This window comes from Oncorhynchus gorbuscha, linkage group LG08 (assembly GCF_021184085.1).
Source record: "Oncorhynchus gorbuscha isolate QuinsamMale2020 ecotype Even-year linkage group LG08, OgorEven_v1.0, whole genome shotgun sequence".
NCBI lineage: Eukaryota > Metazoa > Chordata > Actinopteri > Salmoniformes > Salmonidae > Oncorhynchus > Oncorhynchus gorbuscha.
In genome coordinates, this window is record NC_060180.1 from 19,281,886 (window position 1) to 19,304,607 (window position 22,722).

General features: G+C 42.2%; 2 protein-coding genes across 3 annotated transcripts; both read right to left on the reverse strand.

Annotated features, from left to right (window-relative positions):
- Positions 1 to 4,697: 4,697 nt before the first annotated feature.
- On the reverse strand, positions 4,698 to 10,264 carry si:ch211-195b21.5. Of its 2 annotated transcripts, none has more exons than XM_046357879.1 (8): positions 9,887 to 10,264; positions 9,541 to 9,683; positions 8,823 to 9,441; positions 7,876 to 8,650; positions 6,516 to 6,589; positions 6,246 to 6,345; positions 5,919 to 6,037; positions 4,698 to 5,679 (listed from the first exon to the last, which is right to left on the reverse strand). In XM_046357879.1, exons 1-8 carry the CDS (start codon positions 10,109 to 10,111, stop codon positions 5,164 to 5,166), a joined length of 2,571 nt encoding a protein of 856 aa, XP_046213835.1. In that variant the 5' UTR covers positions 10,112 to 10,264; the 3' UTR covers positions 4,698 to 5,163. The 2 variants fall into 2 exon arrangements, with proteins under 2 accessions (XP_046213835.1, XP_046213834.1); XM_046357878.1 differs by having other exon boundaries at positions 4,698 to 5,682.
- A 220-nt stretch (positions 10,265 to 10,484) lies between these two features.
- On the reverse strand, positions 10,485 to 18,839 carry fam98a (family with sequence similarity 98 member A). Its single transcript, XM_046357880.1, has 8 exons — positions 18,684 to 18,839; positions 13,568 to 13,716; positions 13,323 to 13,457; positions 13,023 to 13,207; positions 12,812 to 12,892; positions 12,474 to 12,590; positions 12,144 to 12,311; positions 10,485 to 11,937 (listed from the first exon to the last, which is right to left on the reverse strand). Exons 1-8 carry the CDS (start codon positions 18,719 to 18,721, stop codon positions 11,215 to 11,217), a joined length of 1,596 nt encoding a protein of 531 aa, XP_046213836.1. The 5' UTR covers positions 18,722 to 18,839; the 3' UTR covers positions 10,485 to 11,214.
- Positions 18,840 to 22,722: the final 3,883 nt, after the last annotated feature.

Genomic DNA, 22,722 nt, shown 5'->3' on the forward strand with positions numbered 1-22,722 from the left:
ACAATTATCAAGCTAGTTAGCTACCACATGTTCTTGTCAAACTGTCAACAGAGTAGCAAACATCAACAAGATATGCTGAATAGCATTCTAAAAACCAGAAATGAATCAGATTTGACCATTCAGACAAGTCACATGGCCAGGAATCCATTTTCTCTGACTTAATACTACCCTTGTGTGGCTTGAAATATCCAATTCCAATGTGCTTTTTGGCTGTTCAGACTGCAGGAAAAATAACGGATGAGTCACTTCAAACTGTTTGTGAACAAGCCTTTAGAGACTTACCCAGAAAGACTCACAGCTGTAATCGGTGCCAAAGGTGAATCTAACATGTATTGACTCAGGTGTGAATACTTACACTACCGTTCAAACGTTTAGGGTCACTTAGAAATGTTCTCGTTTTTGAAAGAAAAACATTTTTTGGTCCATTAAAATAACACCAAATTGATCAGAAATACATTGTAGACATTGTTAATGCTGATTGTAGCTGGAAACAGCAGATTGTTATGAAATATCTACATAGGCGTACAGATGCCCATTATCAGCAACCATCACCCCTGTGTTCCAATGCCACATTGTGTTAGCTAATTCAAGTTTATCATTTTAAAAGGCTAATTAATCATTAGAAAACCCTTTTGCAATTATATTAGCACAGCTGAAAACAGTTGTTCTGATTAAAGAAGCAATCAAACTGGCCTTCTTTAGACTAGTTGAGTATCTGGAGCATCAGCATTTGTGGGTTCGATTACAGGCTCAAAATGGCCAGAAACAAAGTACTTTCTTCTGAAACTCATCAGTCTATTCTTGTTCTGAGAAATTAAGGCTATTCCATGCAAGAAATTGCCAAGAAACTGAAGATCTCATACAACGCTGTGTACTACTCCCTTCACAGAACAGAGCAAACGGGCCCTAACCAGAATATAAAGAGGAGTGGGAGGCCCCGGTGCATAACTGATCAAGAGGACAAGTACATTAGTGTCTAGTTTGAGAAAAAGATACCTCACAAGTCCTCAACTAGCAGCTTCATTAAATAGTAGCCGCAAAAAACCAGTCTCAATGTCAACAGTGAAGAGGCGACTCAGGGATGCTGGCCTAGGCAGAAATGCAAGGACAAATCCATATCTCAGACTGGCAAATAAAAGATTAAGAAGGGAAAAACAAGACACTGGGCAGAGGAACTCTGCCTAGAAGGCCAGCATCCTGGAGTCGTGCCATTTGAACACAGCAGTGATGGCTGCTGATAATGGGCCTCTGTACGCCTGTGTAGATATTTCATTAAAAATCTGCCGTTTCCAGCTACAATAGTCATTTACAACGTCTACATTGTATTTCGGATCAATTTGATGTTATTTTAATGGACAAAAAAGTGCTTTTCTTTCAAAAACAAGGACATTTCTAAGTGACCCTAAACTTTTGAACGGTAGTGTATGTAAATGAGACATTTCTGTATTTAATTTAATACATTTGCACATTTCTAAAAACATGTTTTCACTTTGTCATTATGGGGTTTGTGTGTAGACGGGTGAGAATTTTTTGTTTTGTTTAATTCAGGCACAACAAAATGTGGAATAAGTCAAGGGGAATGAATACTTTCTAAACTAAACTATTTCTTGAGCTTTCGTATATCTAGGACAGACACTTTAAAACCTTATTCCATGTGATCTATTTTTTTTACTGTCTTTTATGCAATTTATTAATGTGTTATTCAATGTGTTTCTATGTGCTATAGTAATAGAGGTGAAATTAAATATTTGATCAAATCACTAAATATTTTTGATACCCAAAGGGGTCATAAAATTCCAAATCAAATAGCTAAATGATCCATGGTATGACCATCTTAAAACAATTCCATGTTAGCTTAAAATGAACTTATTTTGCAAGCAGTAGGCATTTAGGAGTGGAGCCTAGTTATGTGATGACATCACATGCCCAGCATACCTTAAAGTATTTTACAATCAACATTTATTCAAAATCAGTTTCCCTCATCGACCAGCACAAAAACATCCTGTGGCGGACTGCAATAGCATCGAACAGTCCCCGCGATATGCAACTGTTCAGGGAAGTCAGGAACCAATACACACAGTCAGTCAGGAAAGCTAAGGCCAGCTTCTTCAGGCAGAAGTTTGCATCCTGTAGCTCCAACTCCAAAAAGTTCTGGGACACTGAAGTCCATGGAGAACAAGAGCACCTCCTCCCAGCTGCCCACTGCACTGAGGCTAGGGAACACGGTCACCACCGACAAATCCATGATTATCGAAAACTTCAACAAGCATTTCTCAACGGCTGGCCATGCCTTCCGCCTGGCTACTCCTACCTCGGCCAACAGCCCCGGCCCCCCCACAGCTCCTCGCCCAAGCCTCTCCAGGTTCTCCTTTACCCAAATCCAGATAGCAGATGTTCTGAAAGAGCTGCAAAACCTGGACCCGTATAAATCAGCTGGGCTTGACAATCTGGACCCTCTATTTCTGAAACTATCCGCCGCCATTGTCGCAACCCCTATTTACCAGCCTGTTCAACCTCTCTTTCATATCGTCTGAGATCCCCAAGGACTGGAAAGCTGCCGCAGTCATCCCCCTCTTCAAAGGGGGTGACACCCTGGACCCAAACTGTTACAGACCTATATCCATCCTGCCCTGCCTATCTAAGGTCTTCGAAAGCCAAGTCAACAAACAGGTGACTGACCATCTCGAATCCCACCGTACCTTCTCCGCTATGCAATCTGGTTTCCGAGCCGGTCACGGGTGCACCTCAGCCACACTCAAGGTACTAAACGACATCGATAAAAGACAGTACTGTGCAGCCGTCTTCATCGACCTTGCCAAGGCTTTCGACTCTGTCAATCACCATATTGTTATCGGCAGACTCAGTAGCCTCGGTTTTTCGGATGACTGCCTTGCCTGGTTCACCAATTACTTTGCAGACAGAGTTCAGTGTGTCAAATCGGAGGGCATGTTGTCCGGTCCTCTGGCAGTCTCTATGGGGGTGCCACAGGGTTAAATTCTCGGGCCGACTCTTTTCTCTGTATATATCAATGATGTTGCTCTTGCTGCGGGCGATTCCCTGATCCACCTCTACGCAGACGACACCATTGTATACACTTTCGGCCCGTCATTGGACACTGTGCTATCTAACCTCCAAACGAGCTTCAATGCCATACAACACTCCTTCCGTGGCCTCCAACTGCTCTTAAACACTAGTAAAACCAAATGCATGCTTTTCAACCGATCGCTGCCTGCACCCGCATGCCCGACTAGCATCACCACACTGGATGGCTCCGACCTTGAATATGTGGACACCTATAAGTACCTAGGTGTCTGGCTAGACTGCAAACTCTCCTTCCAGACCCATATCAAACATCTCCAATCGAAAATCAAATAAAGAATCGGCTTTCTATTCCGCAACAAAGCCTCCTTCACTCACGCTGCCAAGCTTACCCTAGTAAAACTGACTATCCTACCGATCCTCGACTTTGGCGACGTCATCTACAAAATTGCTTCCAACACTCTTCTCAGCAAACTGGATGCAGTTTATCACAGTGCCATCCGTTTTGTCACTAAAGCACCTTATACTACCCACCACTGCGACTTGTATGATCTAGTCGGCTGGCCTTCGCTACATATTCGTCGCCAGACCCACTGGCTTCAGGTCATCTACAAGGCCATGCTAGGCAAAGCTCCGCCTTATCTCAGCTCACTGGTCACGATGGCAACACCCATCCGTAGCACGCGCTCCAGCAGGTGTATCTCATTGATCATCCCTAAAGCCAGCACCTCATTCGGCCGCCTTTCGTTCCAGTACTCTGCTGCCTGTGACTGGAACGAATTGCAAAAATCGCTGAAGTTGGAGACTTTTATCTCCCTCACCAACTTCAAACATCAGCTAGCTGAGCAGCTAACCGATCGCTGCAGCTGTACATAATCTATTGGTAAATAGCACACCCATTTTCACCTACCTCATCCCCACAGTTTTTATTTATTTACTTTTCTGCTCTTTTACACACCAATATCTCTACCTGTACATGATCATTTATCACTCCAGTGTTAATCTGCAATATTGTAATTATTCGCCTACCTCATGCCTTTTGCACACATTGTATATAGACTCCCCTTTTTTTCTCTGTGTTATTGACTTGTTAATTGTTTACTCCATGTGTAACTCTGTTGTCTGTTCACACTGCTATGCTTTATCTTGGCCAGGTCGCAGTTGCAAATGAGAACCTGTTCTCAACTAGCCTACCTGGTTAAATAAAGGTGAAATAATAAAAAATAAAAAAAATTAGTTGCAAGTTCAACAAAAGAAAAATAGAACCCTATTGAACGGATAAAAATGTTGTCGAGCTTTAAAATGTCTCATATCTGCCGTTTCTATTATGTCAGAATATTATTCCCCCCTGCTTTTGTCAAATAAACCTGGATCAATGGAAATGCCTAATGTGTGAGAAAGAGGAAGTCAGAGTAAGTAACAGCAGACAAAAACAATGTATATAATCAGAAAAAAAAGTGATCACCTTACAAAAACATGTCAACTGTTCCTATCCTGATAGGATCCAATGACTTTGGCAAGATCATGTGCGCTTGCAAATAGCCTTGTGCCATCAATTGCAGAGAACTAGATTATAAGAGGACAATGTATAAGAATGTCTTCATTACAGAATAATTCCATCTCATCGGTTTAACATTAGGAAGAAAAACAGCACACGCTTCAAATGGCAGTTGACCTTTAAATGGAAAAAGTACATTTGATAACACTCAAAGCACTAAATCAAGTTTGTACCGGGTGAAATATACACAAACATGGCCCAATATAAAGAGGGTTATTTAATAAACATCTACAGTAGCTAAAGGTCTGAACAATAGGATCAGTGGCTGGCAGCAAAACAATTCTGGACATCATAAATGCTGCATATGCACCCTGGAACGGCCTGTCCTCCAACAGCATTCAATGACAATGTGCTGTTATCCACTACAACACAGAGGAACACAGTTTGTTGAAAAACAAGACAACCCCAAATGGAGAGAACGAATCAGAGGAATACTGCTTCTTTTTAACATTAAAAGCACCAACTTCTGAAAACAGCTGCAATGATGCCAAACAATGACCCAAGGCCAGGTCCTCCAGAGATAAAGTACAATCAAACCAGGACATGCAGTACAGCAGCTATTACTCCTAACCCTTTTCCTTCTTCTTCTTCTTCTTTTCCTTCTTCTTTTTCTCCTTCTTTTTTTTCTTTTTGTTGCCTTTAGGAGATTTGTCTTTCTCGTCATCACTGTTAGAACTGCTTTCTCCTTTATCTTTGTCCTTTTTGTCACATACTTCCACGTTGGGCTTTCCTTTAGTCTCCACTACCTCCAGTTTGACCCTACCATATTTCCCACTGGCATGGCCAGAGGAAGCAGCACAAGAGCCCTTATCCACCCTCCCCTCCTCTCTCCCCCTGGCCTTCTGCAGACCTGGTGGGGTGTGCCCGCGGACCATCGGCATCTTTATCCTGGGGCTTCCAGGGCGTTCCTCTTTCACGTAGATCTTCTCCCTGTCGTTCCTGTAACCCTTTGGGCCCTCGTCTAGTTTGCAAAACCTCTGATCTCTTGGGTCTCCTTGGTCCCTCCACTCTGGACCCAGGGGGTGCCCAATGTAATGGCTAGGGTGTCTTCGGTCCTCTCCAGGTCGTCTGTCTCCATGCTGCTGCTATAGACAAGGTGAAACAAGTAGCTACAGTTTGATTATAATACCACAAATCTTTTGGGGAATTTGACTTTTCTATGGATGCCGAAGACAAGTGGACTGGAAAGGAACCTAAAGTTTACACTGAGGGGTGATCTAGGTTGAACAACGCAATGGTTTAACTATGCTGTTTCTTTGGTCAATGCAGTGTATACAGTTGGGTTACTGTGTGGGGCGAGAGAATGTAGCTAGGTACATGCCATGCTAGGCTCATTCCGCCGGTGGGTTGCTGCATGGCCCTCAGCAGTGGTCAGGTCTCCGAAGAACTCCTCACACCTCTGACAGTAGAACCCGATGACCGGAATCAAAAAGGTAGACCCTGAATATACGAATGAAAAGGCATTTGGTGTCATTCTATTACCAAGTAATGATGGCAACAAAAATAACGCTTATATTTATTTATATTTAACAAGGCAAGTCAGTTAAGAACAAATTCTTATTTACAATGATGGCCTACCAGTCATTTATATTATGTAGATAGAGAATGACTGGGTAGAAAGACAGATCTATAATGAACAATACTATACCGTCCTGCTTTAGCAATTCCTCCAGTTCCTTCACAAGAGTTTCTTTCCTTTTCATTTGGTCATGTCTCGATCTCCTCTGACTCTCCTCGTCATCTTTGCTCTAGAAAGTCCCATTTCATCACATTGTAAAAATGCAGTGTTTTCTAGTTTAGACATCACAACATGCTGTGACACAACAAACATCAGGAGTAATTATCATCAGTAATAGTGAGGTCTGTCTCAGAGGAAAAAAAGAGTGTGATTGGAATGACACTGCCAAGTAAATGTTACCTTCTGTTTGTCTGAATTCCTTTGGGAATGGTTGCCATCATGTGGATCACTATTGGCCCTTTTCTCCCTTGTTGCTAAAGAAAGGAAGAAAAATGCAATTAGTCGCATCCTTAATATATACTGAACAAAAATGTAGTGTTGGTCCCAAGTTTCATGAATTGAGATAAAAGATCCCAGAAATGTTCCATATGCACAAAATGCTTATTTAAAAAAATAAAGGACATACATCAAATGAAATGTATTTACATAGCCCTTCTTACATCAGCTGATATCTCAAAGTGCTGTACAGAAACCCAGCCTGAAACCCCAAACAGCAAGCAATGCAGGTGTAGAAGCATCCCTATTAGTGAGCATTTCTCCATTGCCAAGATAATCCATCCACCTGACAGGTGTGGCATATCAAGAAGCTGATTAAAAGCCATGATCATTACACAGATGCTGGGGACAATGAAAGGCCACTAAAATGTGCAGTTTTGTCACACAACAAATCAAATGTATTTATATAGCCCTTCATACATCAGCTGATATCTCAAAGTGCTGTACAGAAACCCAGCCTAAAACCCCAAACAGCAAGCACGGTGGCTAGGAAAAACTCCCTAGAAAGGCCAAAACCTAGGAAGAAACCTAGAGAGGAACCAGGCTATGTGGGGTGGAGATTATAACAGAATACCAAAGATGTCTCAAGTTTTGAGGGAGCTTGCAATTGGCATGTTGACTGCAGGAATGTCCACCAGAGCTGTTGCCAGAAAATGTAATGTTAATTTCTCTGCCATAAGCTGCCTCCAATGTCATTTTAGAGAATTTGGGCCAACGGGCCTCACAATCGCAGACCACATGCAACCACGCCAATCCAGGACCTCTACACCCGGCTTCTTCACCTGCGGGGTCATCTGAGACCAGCCACCTGGACAGCTGATGAAACTGAGGAGTATTTCTGTCTGTAATAAAGCCCTTCAGTGGGGAAAAACACTTTGATTGGCTGGTTCCCCAGTGGGTGGGCTTGGCTCCCAAGTGGGTGGGCCTATGCCCTCCCGGGCCCAGTCATGATTGTGCCCCTGGCCAGTCATGTGAAATCCATAGATTAGGGTCTAATGAATTTATTTTAATTGACATGTTTCCTTATATGAACTTCAACTCAGTAAAATCATTGAAATTGTTGCATTTATATTTTGTTCAGTATATATTAATTTTTTTCCTGCAAGAGTGAATGGGTTTTGTGTGTATGTAATATATATATATAACATATGAATTCATGAACTGAGATAAAAGATCCCAGAAATGTTCCATATGCACAAAATGCTTATTTAAAAAATAAAGTACATACATCAAAACAAATGTATTTATATATGACTGCTCTAACCTTTAATAATGAACTGTAATGACTCCAATGCTTGTCGTATTGGTGCTGTCCCAAGTGCTGGCGAGGCAAGTCTGGGCTCCTGTGATGCCCCAATTACAAGAGGAAGAGGCAGCACTGGTGCTGGTGATGGCACTTTCTCCTCCCTCTTCTGCTCTGGCATCTTCCCCTCCTTCTGTTGCTGCAGCTTGACCATCATCTTACTGATCTCTGATGTGCCCAGATTCAGTCCAATGTTCTTCAACATGGTCTTGAACTCCTCACATTCCTTCTCAGTGGGGGCGGGCTTCACATCAGGAACAGGCTGCACCCTCTGCTCAGGCCTCACACTGGACTGGACCGGTTGAGGAGGCATCTTGAACTCCAGGACTTCACCATGGTTCCCGAACAGAGGCTGGCTTTGATAGTAGGGTGGGCCTGCTGGGGAGATCTCTGCATCGCTCTGCTGGGTAATGGATGTGGACGGTGCAAAAAGCAGGGTGGCAGGGCGTTGTTTTGACTGGTTATCCTCATTCCCATAGAGGAAGTTCTCCTCATCCTCAACCTCCTCCAGCTTCTGAACAGGCGAGACCTCCCTGGTGCCCTGCAGCCAGGAGAAGTCACAGCCCACTCTCTCGTGGGGGAGAAGATTGCTGTCGGTCTCCTCCTGCCTGCTGATTGGCTTGGGCCCATCTGAGGCTTGAAGAAATTCCTGTCTGCTGGCCAAGACTGGTCCACATGGAAGACAGTTGCTCTGGATTGCTCTGCTGCTCTGGATATCTCTGCTAAAGTTATTGGCCTATGGAACAAACACAAAAGACATCAATGGGTTTTATTGAGGTTTGATTTTACATTTGTTAGATTGTCTAGTCTTCACTGCAGATATAAATAAAAAATGGGTCTCACCATGTTTGTAGAACATCATTAACTAAACATACCCCATAACAACCCATGACTTTCTCATACTATACCTGTATTGTGAGAATGGCATTCTTGATGGAAGGCATACTGTCCTCCAGTTGCTTGCTGTTCATAACCCGTTTCAGGCCCTCGAGCAGGTCATTGTGTACGGAGGAGTGATTACTGATCCTGCTGCTACAGCTCCGAATGGGGCTCCTTTTTTCCCTGTGGTCGGAATGATGATCCACTCTGCCCCGGCTCTTTCCATAGCTGCGACTCCTACTCCTTGATCTGCTTTTGCTTCTCACCCGACTTTTCCCTCGGCTCCGGCTCCTACTACGAGCCTTGCTCTTGCTTCTGACCTGGCTCTTTCCACGACTGCGACTCCTGCTTCTTGCCCGGCTTTTCCCTCGGGTACGACTTCTGCTGCGCGGACAGCTCTTGCTTCTTGCCCGGCTCTTGCTTCTTACCTGGCTCTTTGCTCGGCTCTTACTCCTGCCCCTGCTTTCCTTCGCTGGACTGCGAGATTTGCTCCGGAGTCTCTGCCTCTCATAACCCCGGTCTTCTGGTACACCTGGAGTCTTGACTGCCTTCCCTGCGTCCAACAGGTTGACTCCTTTGAGGAAGTCAGGGACTGGCTTATTAGCTGCAAGGCATCTGAGGAATTCTTCCCCAGCTGTCATGTTCTCACTGAAATACAAGTAAAAACTGTTTAGATTAGCCATAGCTGAAAGAGGTTGTGAACTAGGCTATGTATCACAAAATCCTTGAATCTTGACATTTCTCCACCTCTTGTCTCTTTGACATGATTCCAAAGGATTGGCGGGCCACTGTGGCAACTGAAGATGCTGTGTGTCTGGTGGGAGAATCTGTTGACCACCCAGACTGATCACTGTGCTGCGGTCAATGGAGTAACTGCTGCAGTGTGGAGTCTGGTTGAGGTACAAACAACATGTAAATATCAGCATACTATATAGCTGACCATTGTAATCATTAACATTATGGTGTTTTGGCTGAGTGCACCAGTATCCTAGTTTAAGCATTAATACATTTTATCAAGGAACAAACTAAAGAATATATCGACTAGCTATGGATTTGTTGTGAAGCACATTAGCTGACAACGTTAGCTACGTACATTGATATAATGTTCCCTCATGGGCCTGTGGAGGTATTCACTTCCCGATCCGGGAGGTAAGAAAGGATGACAAGATCCAGGAGGTAAGTGTCCAGGCATTGGAACGTGGGGTGGCGGGCCAAAGGGCCCTCCGTAGCTGGGACCGGGTGGCTGTACATGGGATGGGTGGCCTAAGGGAGCAGGGCCCCGAGGAAGTTCTCCGGGATGGTGAAAACCACGAAACATTGTAGCCGTCAAATGATGACGGCAATTACATTAATGCTAGATATCAAGACTTATCAGGGAAACCCCGAATGTCAAAACAAACATTTACTCATTAGTTCGCTTGCTTTGAAGTAGCTGGCGGGTGAATGAAAGCGGAAGACCTTCAAGCTGTAAAGTGTACAACATCCGGTATCCTGCATTTCAAAATAAAAGCCCACCAAGGATTAGCAATAGCATTACAGCACGTTTTTAAACTATAATCTTTGATTACATTATGATCAAGCATTAATTGATATGCGGAGCTAATGTGGGTCCACTGGTTTTCAAATTGTGTACAAAATACTGGTGGTCACAATTAAGCTGAAAGTATGACCAAATAAAGATGACAGGCATGTTAAATCAATTAGATTTTATTGCTCACCTCATTCATTCACACTTCCAAGTAGTCTTTCTTACATCCAAGTATGTACACAATTTTGTTTATAAGCATCATTAGGTGGCATATTTTAAATAAGTAATAGAGGAGATACCAGTCAAAACTATTTGCAACAGCAAAACATTTTTGAGGCTCAAGCTTATTTTTAACCCATTCCTAGTAACAATAATGTAAACCAAAGCTTACAAAAAAACCACTGGAGAAATAAAGCTTGTTTCTTTTCAAGTATTAATTAAATTAACTAAGGATGGACTACAATACTTCCACAATTGTCACCTTATCATATGTAGTTACATGACATTCAACTCCTTTTTCAAATAATCTTCAAAATAAGGCTTTATAATTTAGGTGTTACAATGGCAAACATTGGCTTCAACTTTCATGTGGCAAGATAGTGGAACACAGCATAAACACAAGCACTCACATATGCAAAAGAACACATGGGAACAGTCATTTGTTAACAGCCATGGAATTGTGGAAAAGTCTGGTTTGTTTGAGCTCTCATGTCATGCATGACTTGGGACTTTTTCTCTTCTGTTGGAGACATGGTCACTCTCCACATTCTTATTCGGTTTAGGGAAGAAATTATAATAACCATGCTTTATATTAATATTCACATTTAGAAAATAAGGCGTTTTCACTTCATGGCTCTTGCATGATCCCTGCTTCAGTGGCCTGCACTTTCTTTTCAACTAGTGTAGTTTTTGCTCCCCTGGCTAAAGCCTGCTTGATTGTACTGCTGGCCACCCTGCTGGAAGAACTGTTCAAACTGTCCTCCTTGGTTCAAATTCTGACCCCCTCGCCAACCTCCCCCCTGTCCTCTTCCCCTACCATCACCTCTTCCTCTACTATCACCTCTTCCTCTACCCCCGCGACCCCCTCTGCCACCCCTGTCCTGGTGGCGACCTCCTTCTTGATTGTGGTTGTCATGTTGGTAACCACCTCCTCCGCCTTGATGCCCTCCTGCAGGGTAACCAGGGCCCTGGAAGCCCCCTTGAAATTTTCCACCCCCGTAACCTCCTCTCCCCCCACCCCCTTGGTGGCCACCTCCTTCCTGGTTATGACCCTGGTAACCACCACCACCACCACCACCACCACCACCACCACCACCACCACCACCACCACCTCCTCCTCCTCCGTCCGACCAGCCTCCCTGCACCTTGCCCCCTCTGCCACCCCCTCCACCCCTCCCGCCCCTTTCATAACCCCCTCCTCCTCCTCGCTCGTAACCCCCTCGGCCCCCCTGAGAGTGTTGGTCGTAGCCCCCCCTGCTGCCTCCTCGTCCACCACCGCCATACTGTCCACCTCCCTGTGGACCGTCTTGCCTCTTCTGCCAGGTGGGCATCTCTGGTGGGGGGGCCTCAATCTCAGTGGGTCGCCCACCTCTGTCTGGCACACGTCCCATTAGAACCTGCACAACAAAAATGTAAATAAAAAAAGTTCATCAACAGAACGTGTACAAGCCAAGGGGTGTTTTCTGACAGCACAGCCAAAGTAGTTTAAAAATATTTTCTTGACATGAGGTATGAAAAAACAGAATGTGACAGCAGCTCTCAAGGTAGTATTGAGATAAACGTTAAAAGTTAGCAAGTGGAGAATTACAAATCTGCTCTCTACCTTGTTAATGGCACAAGCAGTCTTCTCCCTTATCCTGCCACTACTTGTGCGCATAATCTTGGAGAGGTCCTCTCGTGCAGCAAAGAGGTGAGCCACCGAGACTTTGCTCTTTGTGGCGAGGGTTGAACGCAAAGGCGGGTATACATTGGCCAGCTTTTCAGCATGTTTCTGTGTAACAATAGAAATTCAATTTCTACATACAGTACTCAATTGTTTACAGTACAAATGCATTGTGATTGCAAATATGCTGTAAATGAATAACACAGACTACAACCACAACCAGTTACACTTTGAATAATTATAACAATCTTCCCAGTACAGAGTTCTCACCTTAGCTTTGTCAGACCAACCAAAGGACTGAACTGTCACGTCAAGACGTTTCAACAACATCTTCCTTCGGACTTCATACTCATTCACAAGTGCTTGATTGATGGCTTCGATTTTTTCCTGTAAAAGAGAAATGTGAATTAGAACGTTTAATAGTCACATGTACAGGGTTGCAGATGTAATTACAGGGTACAGTGAAATTCTTGGAGATTCGAGCTCCAACAATGCAGGACAAAGTGGACTGCAGTATAGTACGCTGCTTAAGAATGTAACATATATTTTGGTTTGCAGTGGGAAATGTATTCCGCTATGCACATCTTTATTGTTTTTAAGGGTATTACAAAGTGAACTGGTCCAAGTGCCTTCTTCATCAGAGGACTCCCAACATGAGTTGATGGCACTTTGGCTAGAGCTTCTTTCAGCTGAGGAAAAAAGGAGAGAATATTAATGTTGAGAGAACTAAACCTTAGCTAAAGTATAGCTGTATTCAACAAAAAGACACATACCTATCATAACATAATACTGACATAGCCTGGTGTGACATGGACTGACCTTCTTCTCGATCCCACTGAAGAATTGGAACATGGTGATGTTGGCTGGGGGTTTGGACATGCCCAGGGACACACAGATTCCCTTCAGCTCCATAAAGACAACACTGCCTCCGGCCTCCTGGGCTGCCTTCTGAGGCTTGTTGACCAGGATCATCCTGGAGGCCTCCAGCTCCGAGATCAGAAAGGCTGAGAGAGAGCATATCATTCAAATGGCAATTATCATACTGTATTAATATGAATTCTATAAATGATAGGGAAACTGACAACACAGGGAGAAGGTTGACTTATGCTGTTCACATACTGATGAGCAGTAGGCAGTTTGTCTTGTTGAGCAGCCTCTGGGTGACATCTCCTGTGGTGAGGACATTGTAAGGACAGGCCAGCTCAGACAGAAGACCACTCATCTCGAGCTGGAACCCCTCTGCCTCACTGGGACCTGGGTGGGGTAGATGGAGAGTTGGTGCAATGACAACCCAGAGAAATACAATTTTCTTTTATTATTCAATTCACAAGCACTGAGATGAGTTAAGAATAAAACCGACTCACAGTTGGTGGCATGGACATTCTCCTCCAGGTGACAGTAGAGCTTGAGCTCTGAGACGATCCAGGCACACACCTTGGTGAACTCTGGTGCTGCTGCTCCCCCGCTCACCGCAGCCTCCAGTGCTCCATCCTCCAACAGAGGGCCTTGGTACCTGAGAAAATAAAGACAGTAACCTCATAAGACTTTCACTAAAAACCTATACTTACCAGTTAATCTAGCTAGTCATTAAAGCAGCAATCAACAGTTGAAAGAATAAAGCCCCCTCCCCACCCCTGTTTTGGTAAAAAGCTGAGGGATGGAGCTGGAAAAATGTAACCAATCAAATTCATAGAGCTATGGTGCAAGGACTGACCATCAATGATATAAACATTGATATAAAAATTATAGTTTTAACCATGCTTAGGTATTTTATTAGGATCCCCATTAGCTGTTGCAAAAGCAGCAGCTACTCTTCCTGGGGTCCCCACAAAACTTAATACAAAATGACATAATACAGAACATCAATAGACAAGAACAGCTAAAGGACAGAACTACATAGTTGTTTTTTTAAAGGCACACGTAGCCTACATATCAATACATACACACAAACTATCTAGGTCAAATAGGGGAGAGGCGTTGCGCTGCAAGATGTTGCTTTATCTGTCTTTTTAAAACCAGGTTTACGGTTTATTTGAGCAATATGAGATGTAAGGAAGTTCCATGCAATAAGGGCTCTATATAATACTGTATGCTTTCTTGAATTTGTTCTGGAATTGGGGACTGTGAAAAGACCCCTGGTGGTATGTCTGGTGGGACAAGTGTGTGTAAGTTGACTATGCAAACAATTTGGGATTTTCAACACATTAATGTTTCTTATATAAAAATAAGAAGTGATGCAGTCAGTCTCTCCTAAACTCTTAGCCACTGGCATGCATAATATTTAAGTCAGCCCTCTGATTACAATTAAGAGCAAAATGTGCCGCTCTGTTCTGTGACAGCAGCAGCTTAACTAGGTCTTTCCTTGCCGCACTGGACCACACAACTGGACAATAATCATGATAAGACAAAACTAGAGCATGCAGAACTTGCTTTTTGGAGTGTGGTGTCAAAAAAGCAGAGCATCTCTATTACGGCCAGACCTCTTCCCATCTTTACAACCATTGAATCTATATGTTTTGACCATGACAGTTTACAATCTAAGGCAAGGCCAAGTTATTTAGTCTCCTCAACTTTTTCAACAGCCACATGATTCATTACCAGATTCAGATGAGGTCTAGAACGTAAGGATAGATTTGTACCAAATACAGTGCTCTTGGTTTTAGAGATGTTCGGGACTAGTTTATTACTGGCCACCCATTCCAAAACAGACTGTAACTCTTTGTTAAGGGTTTCAGTGACTTCATTAGCTGTGGTTGCTGATGCATATATGGTTGAATCATCAGCATACATGGACACACATGCTTTGTTTAATGCCACTGGCAGGTCATTGGTAAAAATAGAAAAGAGTAGAGGGCATAGACAGCTGCCCTGCGGTACACCACTCTTTACATGTTTGACATTAGAGAAGCTTCCCTTAAAGAAAACCCTCAGTTCTATTGGATAGATAGCTCTGAATCCACGATATGGCAGAGGTTGAAAAGCCATAACGCATAAGTAATTTCAACAACAGGTTATGGTCAATAATATCAAAATCTGCACTGAAATCTAACAGTACGGCTCCCACAATCTTATTCTTATCAATTTCTTTCAATCAATCATCAGTCATTTGTGTCAGTGCATTACATGTTGAGTGCTCTTCTCTATAAGCATGCTGAAAGTCTGTTGTTAATTTGTTTACAGAGAAATAGCATTGTATTTGGTCAAACACCATTTTTTTTCAACAGTTTGCTAAGAGCTGGCAGCAAGTTTATAGGTCTGCTGTTAGAAACAGCAAAGGCCACTTTACCACTCTTGGGTAGTGGAATTACTTTGGCTTCCCTTTAGGCCTAACAAAGACTTTCCTCTTGGCTCAGATTAAAAATATGACAGATAATAGTGGCTATAGAGTCAGCTACCATCCTCAGTAGCTTTCTGTCTAAGTTGTCAATGCCAGGAGGTTTGTCCTTATTGATCAATAACAATTTTTCCACCTATCCCACACTAACTTTACAAAATTCTAACTTGAAATGCTTTTCTTTCATTATTTGTTTTGTTATGCATGAATACAATTGCTCACAGTTTGTTGTTGGCCATTTCCTGCCTAAGTTTGCCAATGAAATAATCATTAAAATAATTGGCAACATCAAATGGTTTTGAGATGAATAAGCTCTCATTCAATGTAAGATGGAGTTGAATGTCTTTCTGCCCATAATTTCATTTAAAGTACTCAAGTTTTTTTCCATCATTCTTTAAATCATTGATATTGGCTTCATAATACAGTTCATTCTTCTTTTTGTTGAGTTTAGCCACATCATTTCTCAATTTGTAGTAAGTAAGCCAGTCAGATGTGCAGCCAGACTTGTTAGCCACTCATTTTGCCCCATCTCTTTCAACCATACAGTTTTTAAATTCCTCATCAATCCATGGAGCCTTAACAGTTCTTACAGTCAGTTTCTTAACATGTGCATGTTTATCAATAGTTGTAAGAAGCAATTTCATAAATTCATCAAGTGCAGCGTCTGAATGCTCCTCATTAAATCACATCAGACCAACAAATCATTTTTGAGGGTATTTATTATTTGTTTACATTTACTTTGTTAGAAACATTGGAAGTAAAACAAGTTATATTTGGGGTTCTGATGGGGTACGACAGTTGTAAATGCCTCATGAGCTTCTTTTATATTCTTCAAGAATAAATGGATACATAATGAGCTTAGTTCAACTGTCATACCCCATCAGATATTATTATTAACGTATAAGTCCAAAAATGTACCTATCAAAAGGAGCTGTGCATGCTGGGCAATTCGACGGAAACAGAATTACTCCATTTTGTCACTTTAAAAATGTATGCCAAACAAAAAAACTATTGATTTCAAAGTTCAACAAACCATACAACTCTATGCACAAAGATGACTTTTAACAATTTCCCCCTGAAAATTGTACAAAAGCAAATATAATGGAGAAATTGTGTAAATTAAAACTTTGGTAACAGGATAATAGTAAAATGTCTCTCAGATTTTTATGCTACTAGGTTTATCCCAAAACTCTTAAATATCTGCTCCGAATTAAGATTCAAAGATGTCTGCAGAAAGAATGGGGTGTCAGCTATGACATGGCACCTTGAGTTTGAAGAAATCTATTTTCATGATTGAACTACAGTATGTGAAGTGGATATACACCCGGTAACAGAATTACATCATGTGTCCCATAATCTGTAATACATGTAACCGATGTGAAATGGCTAGCTAGTTAGCGGTGGTGCAAGCTAATAGCGTTTCAATCGGTGACGTCACTTGCTCTGAGACCTTGAAGTAGTGGTTCCCCTTGCTCTGCAAGGGCTGCAGCTTTTGTGTAGCGATGGGTAACGATGCTTCGTGGGTGACTGTTGTTGATGTGTGCAGAGGGTCCCTAGTTCGCGCCCGGGTCGGGGCGAGGGGACGGACTAAAGTTATACTGTTACATTGGTGCCGTGACCCGGATCACTGGTTGCTGCGGAAAAAGAGGAGGTTAAACGGGAGGTGAGTGTAACCGATGTGAAATTGCTAGCTAGTTAGCAGTGGTGCGCGCTAATAGCGTTTCAATCGGTGACGTCACTTGCTCTGAGACCTGGAAGTAGTGGTTCCCCTTGCTCTGCAAGGGCCGCGGCTTTTGTGGAGCGACGGGTAAAGATGCTTCGTGGGTGGGGTCGGGGCAAGGGGACGGACTAAAGTTATACTGTTACATACACATAAATGTATAATTATATGAATGTCATTCTAATTTTTCACAAGTTTGACATCACAGCGTTACAGAGCAGAGCACAGTACAATAGAATACAGTTTTCCCAAACTAAACATAAGTGTTGATATTAGTTGACACGGGTCTTTACATCAACAATTTTGTGATTTGATGTATTTCTGATACCTTTTAAGACTTTCTGGTAGATGTTTTCTAAGACCCCCTTTCCATCTGTTTAGCCTGAAAGCATAGTATTTTACTTGACTAAATGTATCTATGCCTTCATTTCCCAAAAATATAGCGACTCTTATCTTTCATTTGACACCCAATTTTATACACTTAAATGAACTTCACAAGTTGGTGCTCATGGGTCCTTTTCTATGGAAATGCCCTGTTTCAATTGACAAGTAATGGCGTCTTTTTGTAGGCACTATCTCCGTCGTGGTTCGTTGGACAAAGCCTATGGGAAAATTAATGTTTGTTTTTTTGATAAATGTTTTATTTTATTTTTTATTATAAGATCTGTGGTAAACTCAGGTTTATGAGATCGTATACGTTTTGTTCTATGAGATAATCTGCATCACTGCATCACTACATCAACTAACGTCACTTTGTGAATTTTGAAGCACATAATAAAATTACATAAAGCACATAACTAACGTCTTCAGAATTGATAAAGGTCATGTTAAAGGACTGATATTATCTCATAGAACAAAACGTACAAGATATCCTCTGTTAATCTCAGACTTTATTTTCGGCGCTTATCCCAAAACCCCATTCTTTTCCCCCATATGAATGGCTGAACGAAACAGCCGTAGCTAATTAATTTCCGGTTTTACGACTACAAACCGGCGAGCTCTATTGAACTGATTTTTACTGTGAATAGCAACCAGTCATGAGATAAGTGGGACCTTTCCAGCTTCAGTGTATTCATAACACTAAGGCGGTGCCTGTCCTCTGTTTGTGCCGGCTGAATAAACATCAAACGGTTGGCATGATAGGTAATTTCAGACTAAATAGATAGGTCACTTTTACATTCACAATATAATCTAAAGTAAGTCATAAAGCCGTATGTATAGTAGCTAGCTAGATGCCACAAAAATGTATGAAAGAGCCTGCAGAGTTTAGATTACTGCTCAGCTGTCTCTGGCTGTGACAGTAGTCCGATGACAGACAGTCAACGTATCAGCTAACGTTAGCTAAATTAACCAGTTGAGCTAGCTAGTTAAAATATAATCAGAAACTAAATAAAGACTATTCTCATAGAAAACTATTTAAACCTACCCCAGATCTTCCAGTGAGTCAATAATATCGGTCTCCATTTCTGTGATGAAACTTCAATTGATTAAACCGCAAGAATAATCTAATATCACTAAAGAACAACACTTCTGCTGGGTTGGCATGCTGGGTCCTAACTCAACCTCTTACCGGTGATAGGGCTGCCCGATACAATGCCTGTACCTCACGGAGTAATGCCAATGCCTCACGGAGTAAGATTTAAATTTCAAAGTATTAGAGGTGTGCTCTAATCTACGGAAGAGTATCAAATCCAAGTAAAGAGAAACATTTAAAAAACTGCGACATGGGGTGAAACTTGGATATTTTTTTTGCATGATAGTCCTTTAAAATAAGTGGCAATATTTCGAGAATAAAGTCGAAATTAAATGTAGTTAATAAAGTGACAATATTTCGAAAGTAAACTCGACATTTAATTTCGAGAATAAGGTAGCAGTTTGGCTATATTTCAAGATTAACATTGGGGATTTGGTGAAAGGCATATGTGCCTGACTCCCTATTACTGTGCGCCACCACCGTTGAAATGCCTGAGTAAAATTACCTAGGCAAGCCAGTTAAGAACAAATTCTTATTTACGATGACGGCCTACCCCGGCCAAACCCTCCCCTAACCTGGACGACGCTGGGCCAATTGTGCGCCGCCATATGGGACGCCGGTCACAGGACCCCCTGATACAGCCCGGGATCAAACCAGGGGCTGTAAAGACGCCTCTAGTAAATGCAGTGCCTTAGACCACTGTGCCACTCAGGACCTGGTGAAACAATACTTGAGAATTGGCTTTATTAGAGGGAAATCTGTGCTCTATTAGCACATAATAACCCTATTATTATGTATTCGGATTATTTTCAGAAGGAGGAACCGTGGTTACATACATAAGTGTCATTAGCAGTGGAGGCTGCTGAGCGGAGTACCGCTCATAATAATGGCCGGAACAGACCAAAAAATACCTGTTTGATACCATTCTACTTCAGACATTACCACGAACCAGTGGGGGGGTCCCTGTCAGTCTGCCCTCCGAATTCGCAACAACGTTCTACTTCGTAGCAGAACACCTTGCAAAAAATCTATGTATAATGGGCACTAGTAACAACTTTATCCATGGTGCTTTACTAACAGAGTTTTTCCCTCTTATCACAACTATGCTTTTAACGGCTAGTAGGCTACGTGAGCACACCCAATAAAACCGAGTTATTTTAGGATGCCGGAGACCGGGGGTTATGCGTGTGTATGTCCCATGTCAAGCTGCTCTCCAAATTCGCTACTACACCTCTATTTTGCAGCCAATTATAAAGCTATAGCTGCCCACTAGATTGAGTACCATAACCTGTAGGCAAATCGTACATTACAGTGGGCAAATTAAAGTCAATTATAGGTTTATCCAAAGCTTGAGGGAGGAATGAACAATGAAGCAGCAAGGATTTTAATCAAGTGTCTGTGGGAGGAGAGGAAACTCAAGGACCAACTCTCCACTCCTGCATGCGCAAACCAGCATACCTCATCCAAATCCGTGTGGTTTCTCCTTCTGAAAATAATATGTGGCACAACCTCTTCCAGGTCCTAATAGGCCTATTTTATAATAATATGGTTATTATGTGTTAAAAGAGAAAGGATGTCCTAAGTATAGTTTCACCAGGTCGTATAACTGCAGGCAATTTCAATGGTGGCGCGCAAAGCACCAAGAAGCCAGGGAGACATGCTGTTAACCAAATCCCATACTTTAATCTTGAAATATAACTGCGACATTATTCTCAACATTTTGACTTTATTCTCGAAAAACATTTCGAGTTTATTCTCGAAATATTGCCACTTTTAATCCAAGTTCCACCATTTTTTGCCATTTTTTTTCTTCTCTTCACTTGGCCCTAAAACTCTTCCGTACAAATCGAATCATTTGACATGCACTGGAGAAAAAATACAATTAATTTACAGGCATACAGAGATAGCTTTCGTCTGCAATATGTAATATAAATCTAGCTATCAATGGGGTATATTTAAATTTGATAAATAGTTATGTTCAGTCTTTGTGAAGTCCCTGAAGTACTTATGGTTAGCTATCCAACCTATCCTCACCAGGCAATGGTAAACTGTAGTTGGTCTGTGCCATTTGACCGCCACTAGGGGGTGGTGTTTGACAACATATTTCATTGTTTAGAGAAATGTTTCATCTTTCACTTCAGATGTCAGTGGTTTTAGATATCTAAATAGAACATGAAAGGCATTTTTCCAGATGTTGTCTACCCTTTATTCTTTGAAGACTAAAGATACATATCTTCAAGATAAATTAGATATAAATGCACCTGTACCTGCTCTCTGTGGGAGACATCCTGTTGTGGATATGTCACTCCATCTTCCTTCTCTACTTCCCACTGGATCAATAAGTCATAAATAAATACTGATACTCCATTCTCCTTAAAAATATAAAATATCTTTCTGTTTCTATGAAATAGTCTGATAAACAGGATTCTCTTTTTTATTTGGCGGTTTAAAGTGTAAACAGTTTACAGCTGTTTATCTTTATGGCATGGTGCTCCCCAGTGAAGATACAACAAATATATGCCTAGCGAAGACAGAATTGGCAAATCAACCCATCACACATGGTCGACAAGATGGAGCAGGACAACAGTATTGAAACAGTATCGAGCAGATTTACAAATAATAGTGAAATATGAAAGATATAGGAAATGGGTACGAACAGCGTATGGTTCACAAGATTTCTGTAAAACTTATTTAAATGTGTATTCGCTTATATTTTAAATATCATAACCGCAAAATAATCCATCAAGGTAGTACATTTTTGGAACACAAAGATAGGCATTTTGATCAAAGTAATAAGTACACTGAACAAAAATATAAACCCAACATGCAACAATTTCAAAGATTTTACTGAGTTACAATTCAAATAAGGAAATCAGTCAATTGAAATAAATTCATTGGGCCCTAATCTATGGATTTCACATGACTGGGAATACAGATATGCATCTGTTGGTCACAAATACCTTTAAAAAAAAAGTAGGGGTGTGGATCAGAAAACCAGTCAGTATCTGGTTTCACCACCATTTGCCTCATGCAGCGCGACATCTCCTTTGCATAGAGTTGATCAGGCTGTTGATTGTGGCCTGTGGAATGTTGTCCCACACCCCTTCAATGGCTGTGCGAAGATGCTGGATATTGGCGGGAACTGAAATACGCTGTTGGACATGTCGATCCAGAGAATCCCAAACATGCTCAATGGGTGACATGTTCTGGTGAGTATGCAGGCCATGGAAAAACTGGGAGATTTTCAGCTTCCAGGAATTGTGTACAGATCCTTGCAACATGGGACCATGTATTATCATGCTGAAACATGAGGTGATGGCACGTCAATGGGCCTCAGGATCACATCACGGTATGTCTGTGCATTCAAATTGCTATCGAGAAAATGCAATTGTGTTCGTTGTCCATAGCTTATGCCTGCCGATACCATAACCCCACCGCCTACATGGGGCGTTGACATCATCAAACCGCTCATCCACGCTGTCTGCCATCTGCCCGGTACAGTTGAATCTGGGATTTAGCCATGAAGAGCACACTTCTCCAGCGTGCCAGTGGCCATCAAAGGTGAGCATTTGCGACGCTGTACTGCAGTCAGGTCAAGACCCTGGCGAGGACAAAGAGCATGCAGAGGAGCTTTCCTGAGGCGGTTTTTGGCAGTTTGTGCAGCAATTCTTTGGTTGTGCAAACCCACGGTTTCATCAGCTGTCCGGGTGGCTGGTCTCAGTTGATCCTGCAGGTGAAGAAAACGGATGTGGAGGTCCTGGGCTGGCATGGTTACACGTGGTCTGCAATTGTGAGGCCAGTTGGACGTACTCGCAAATTCTCTAAAACGATGTTGGAAGTGGCTTATGGTAGAGAAAGTAATTATTGCATTCAGCATGCCAATTCCACACTCCCTCAAAACTTGAGACATCTGTGGCATTGTTTTGTGTGACAAAACTGCACATTTTACAGGGGCCTTTTATTGCCCCCAGCACAAGGTGCACCTGTGTAA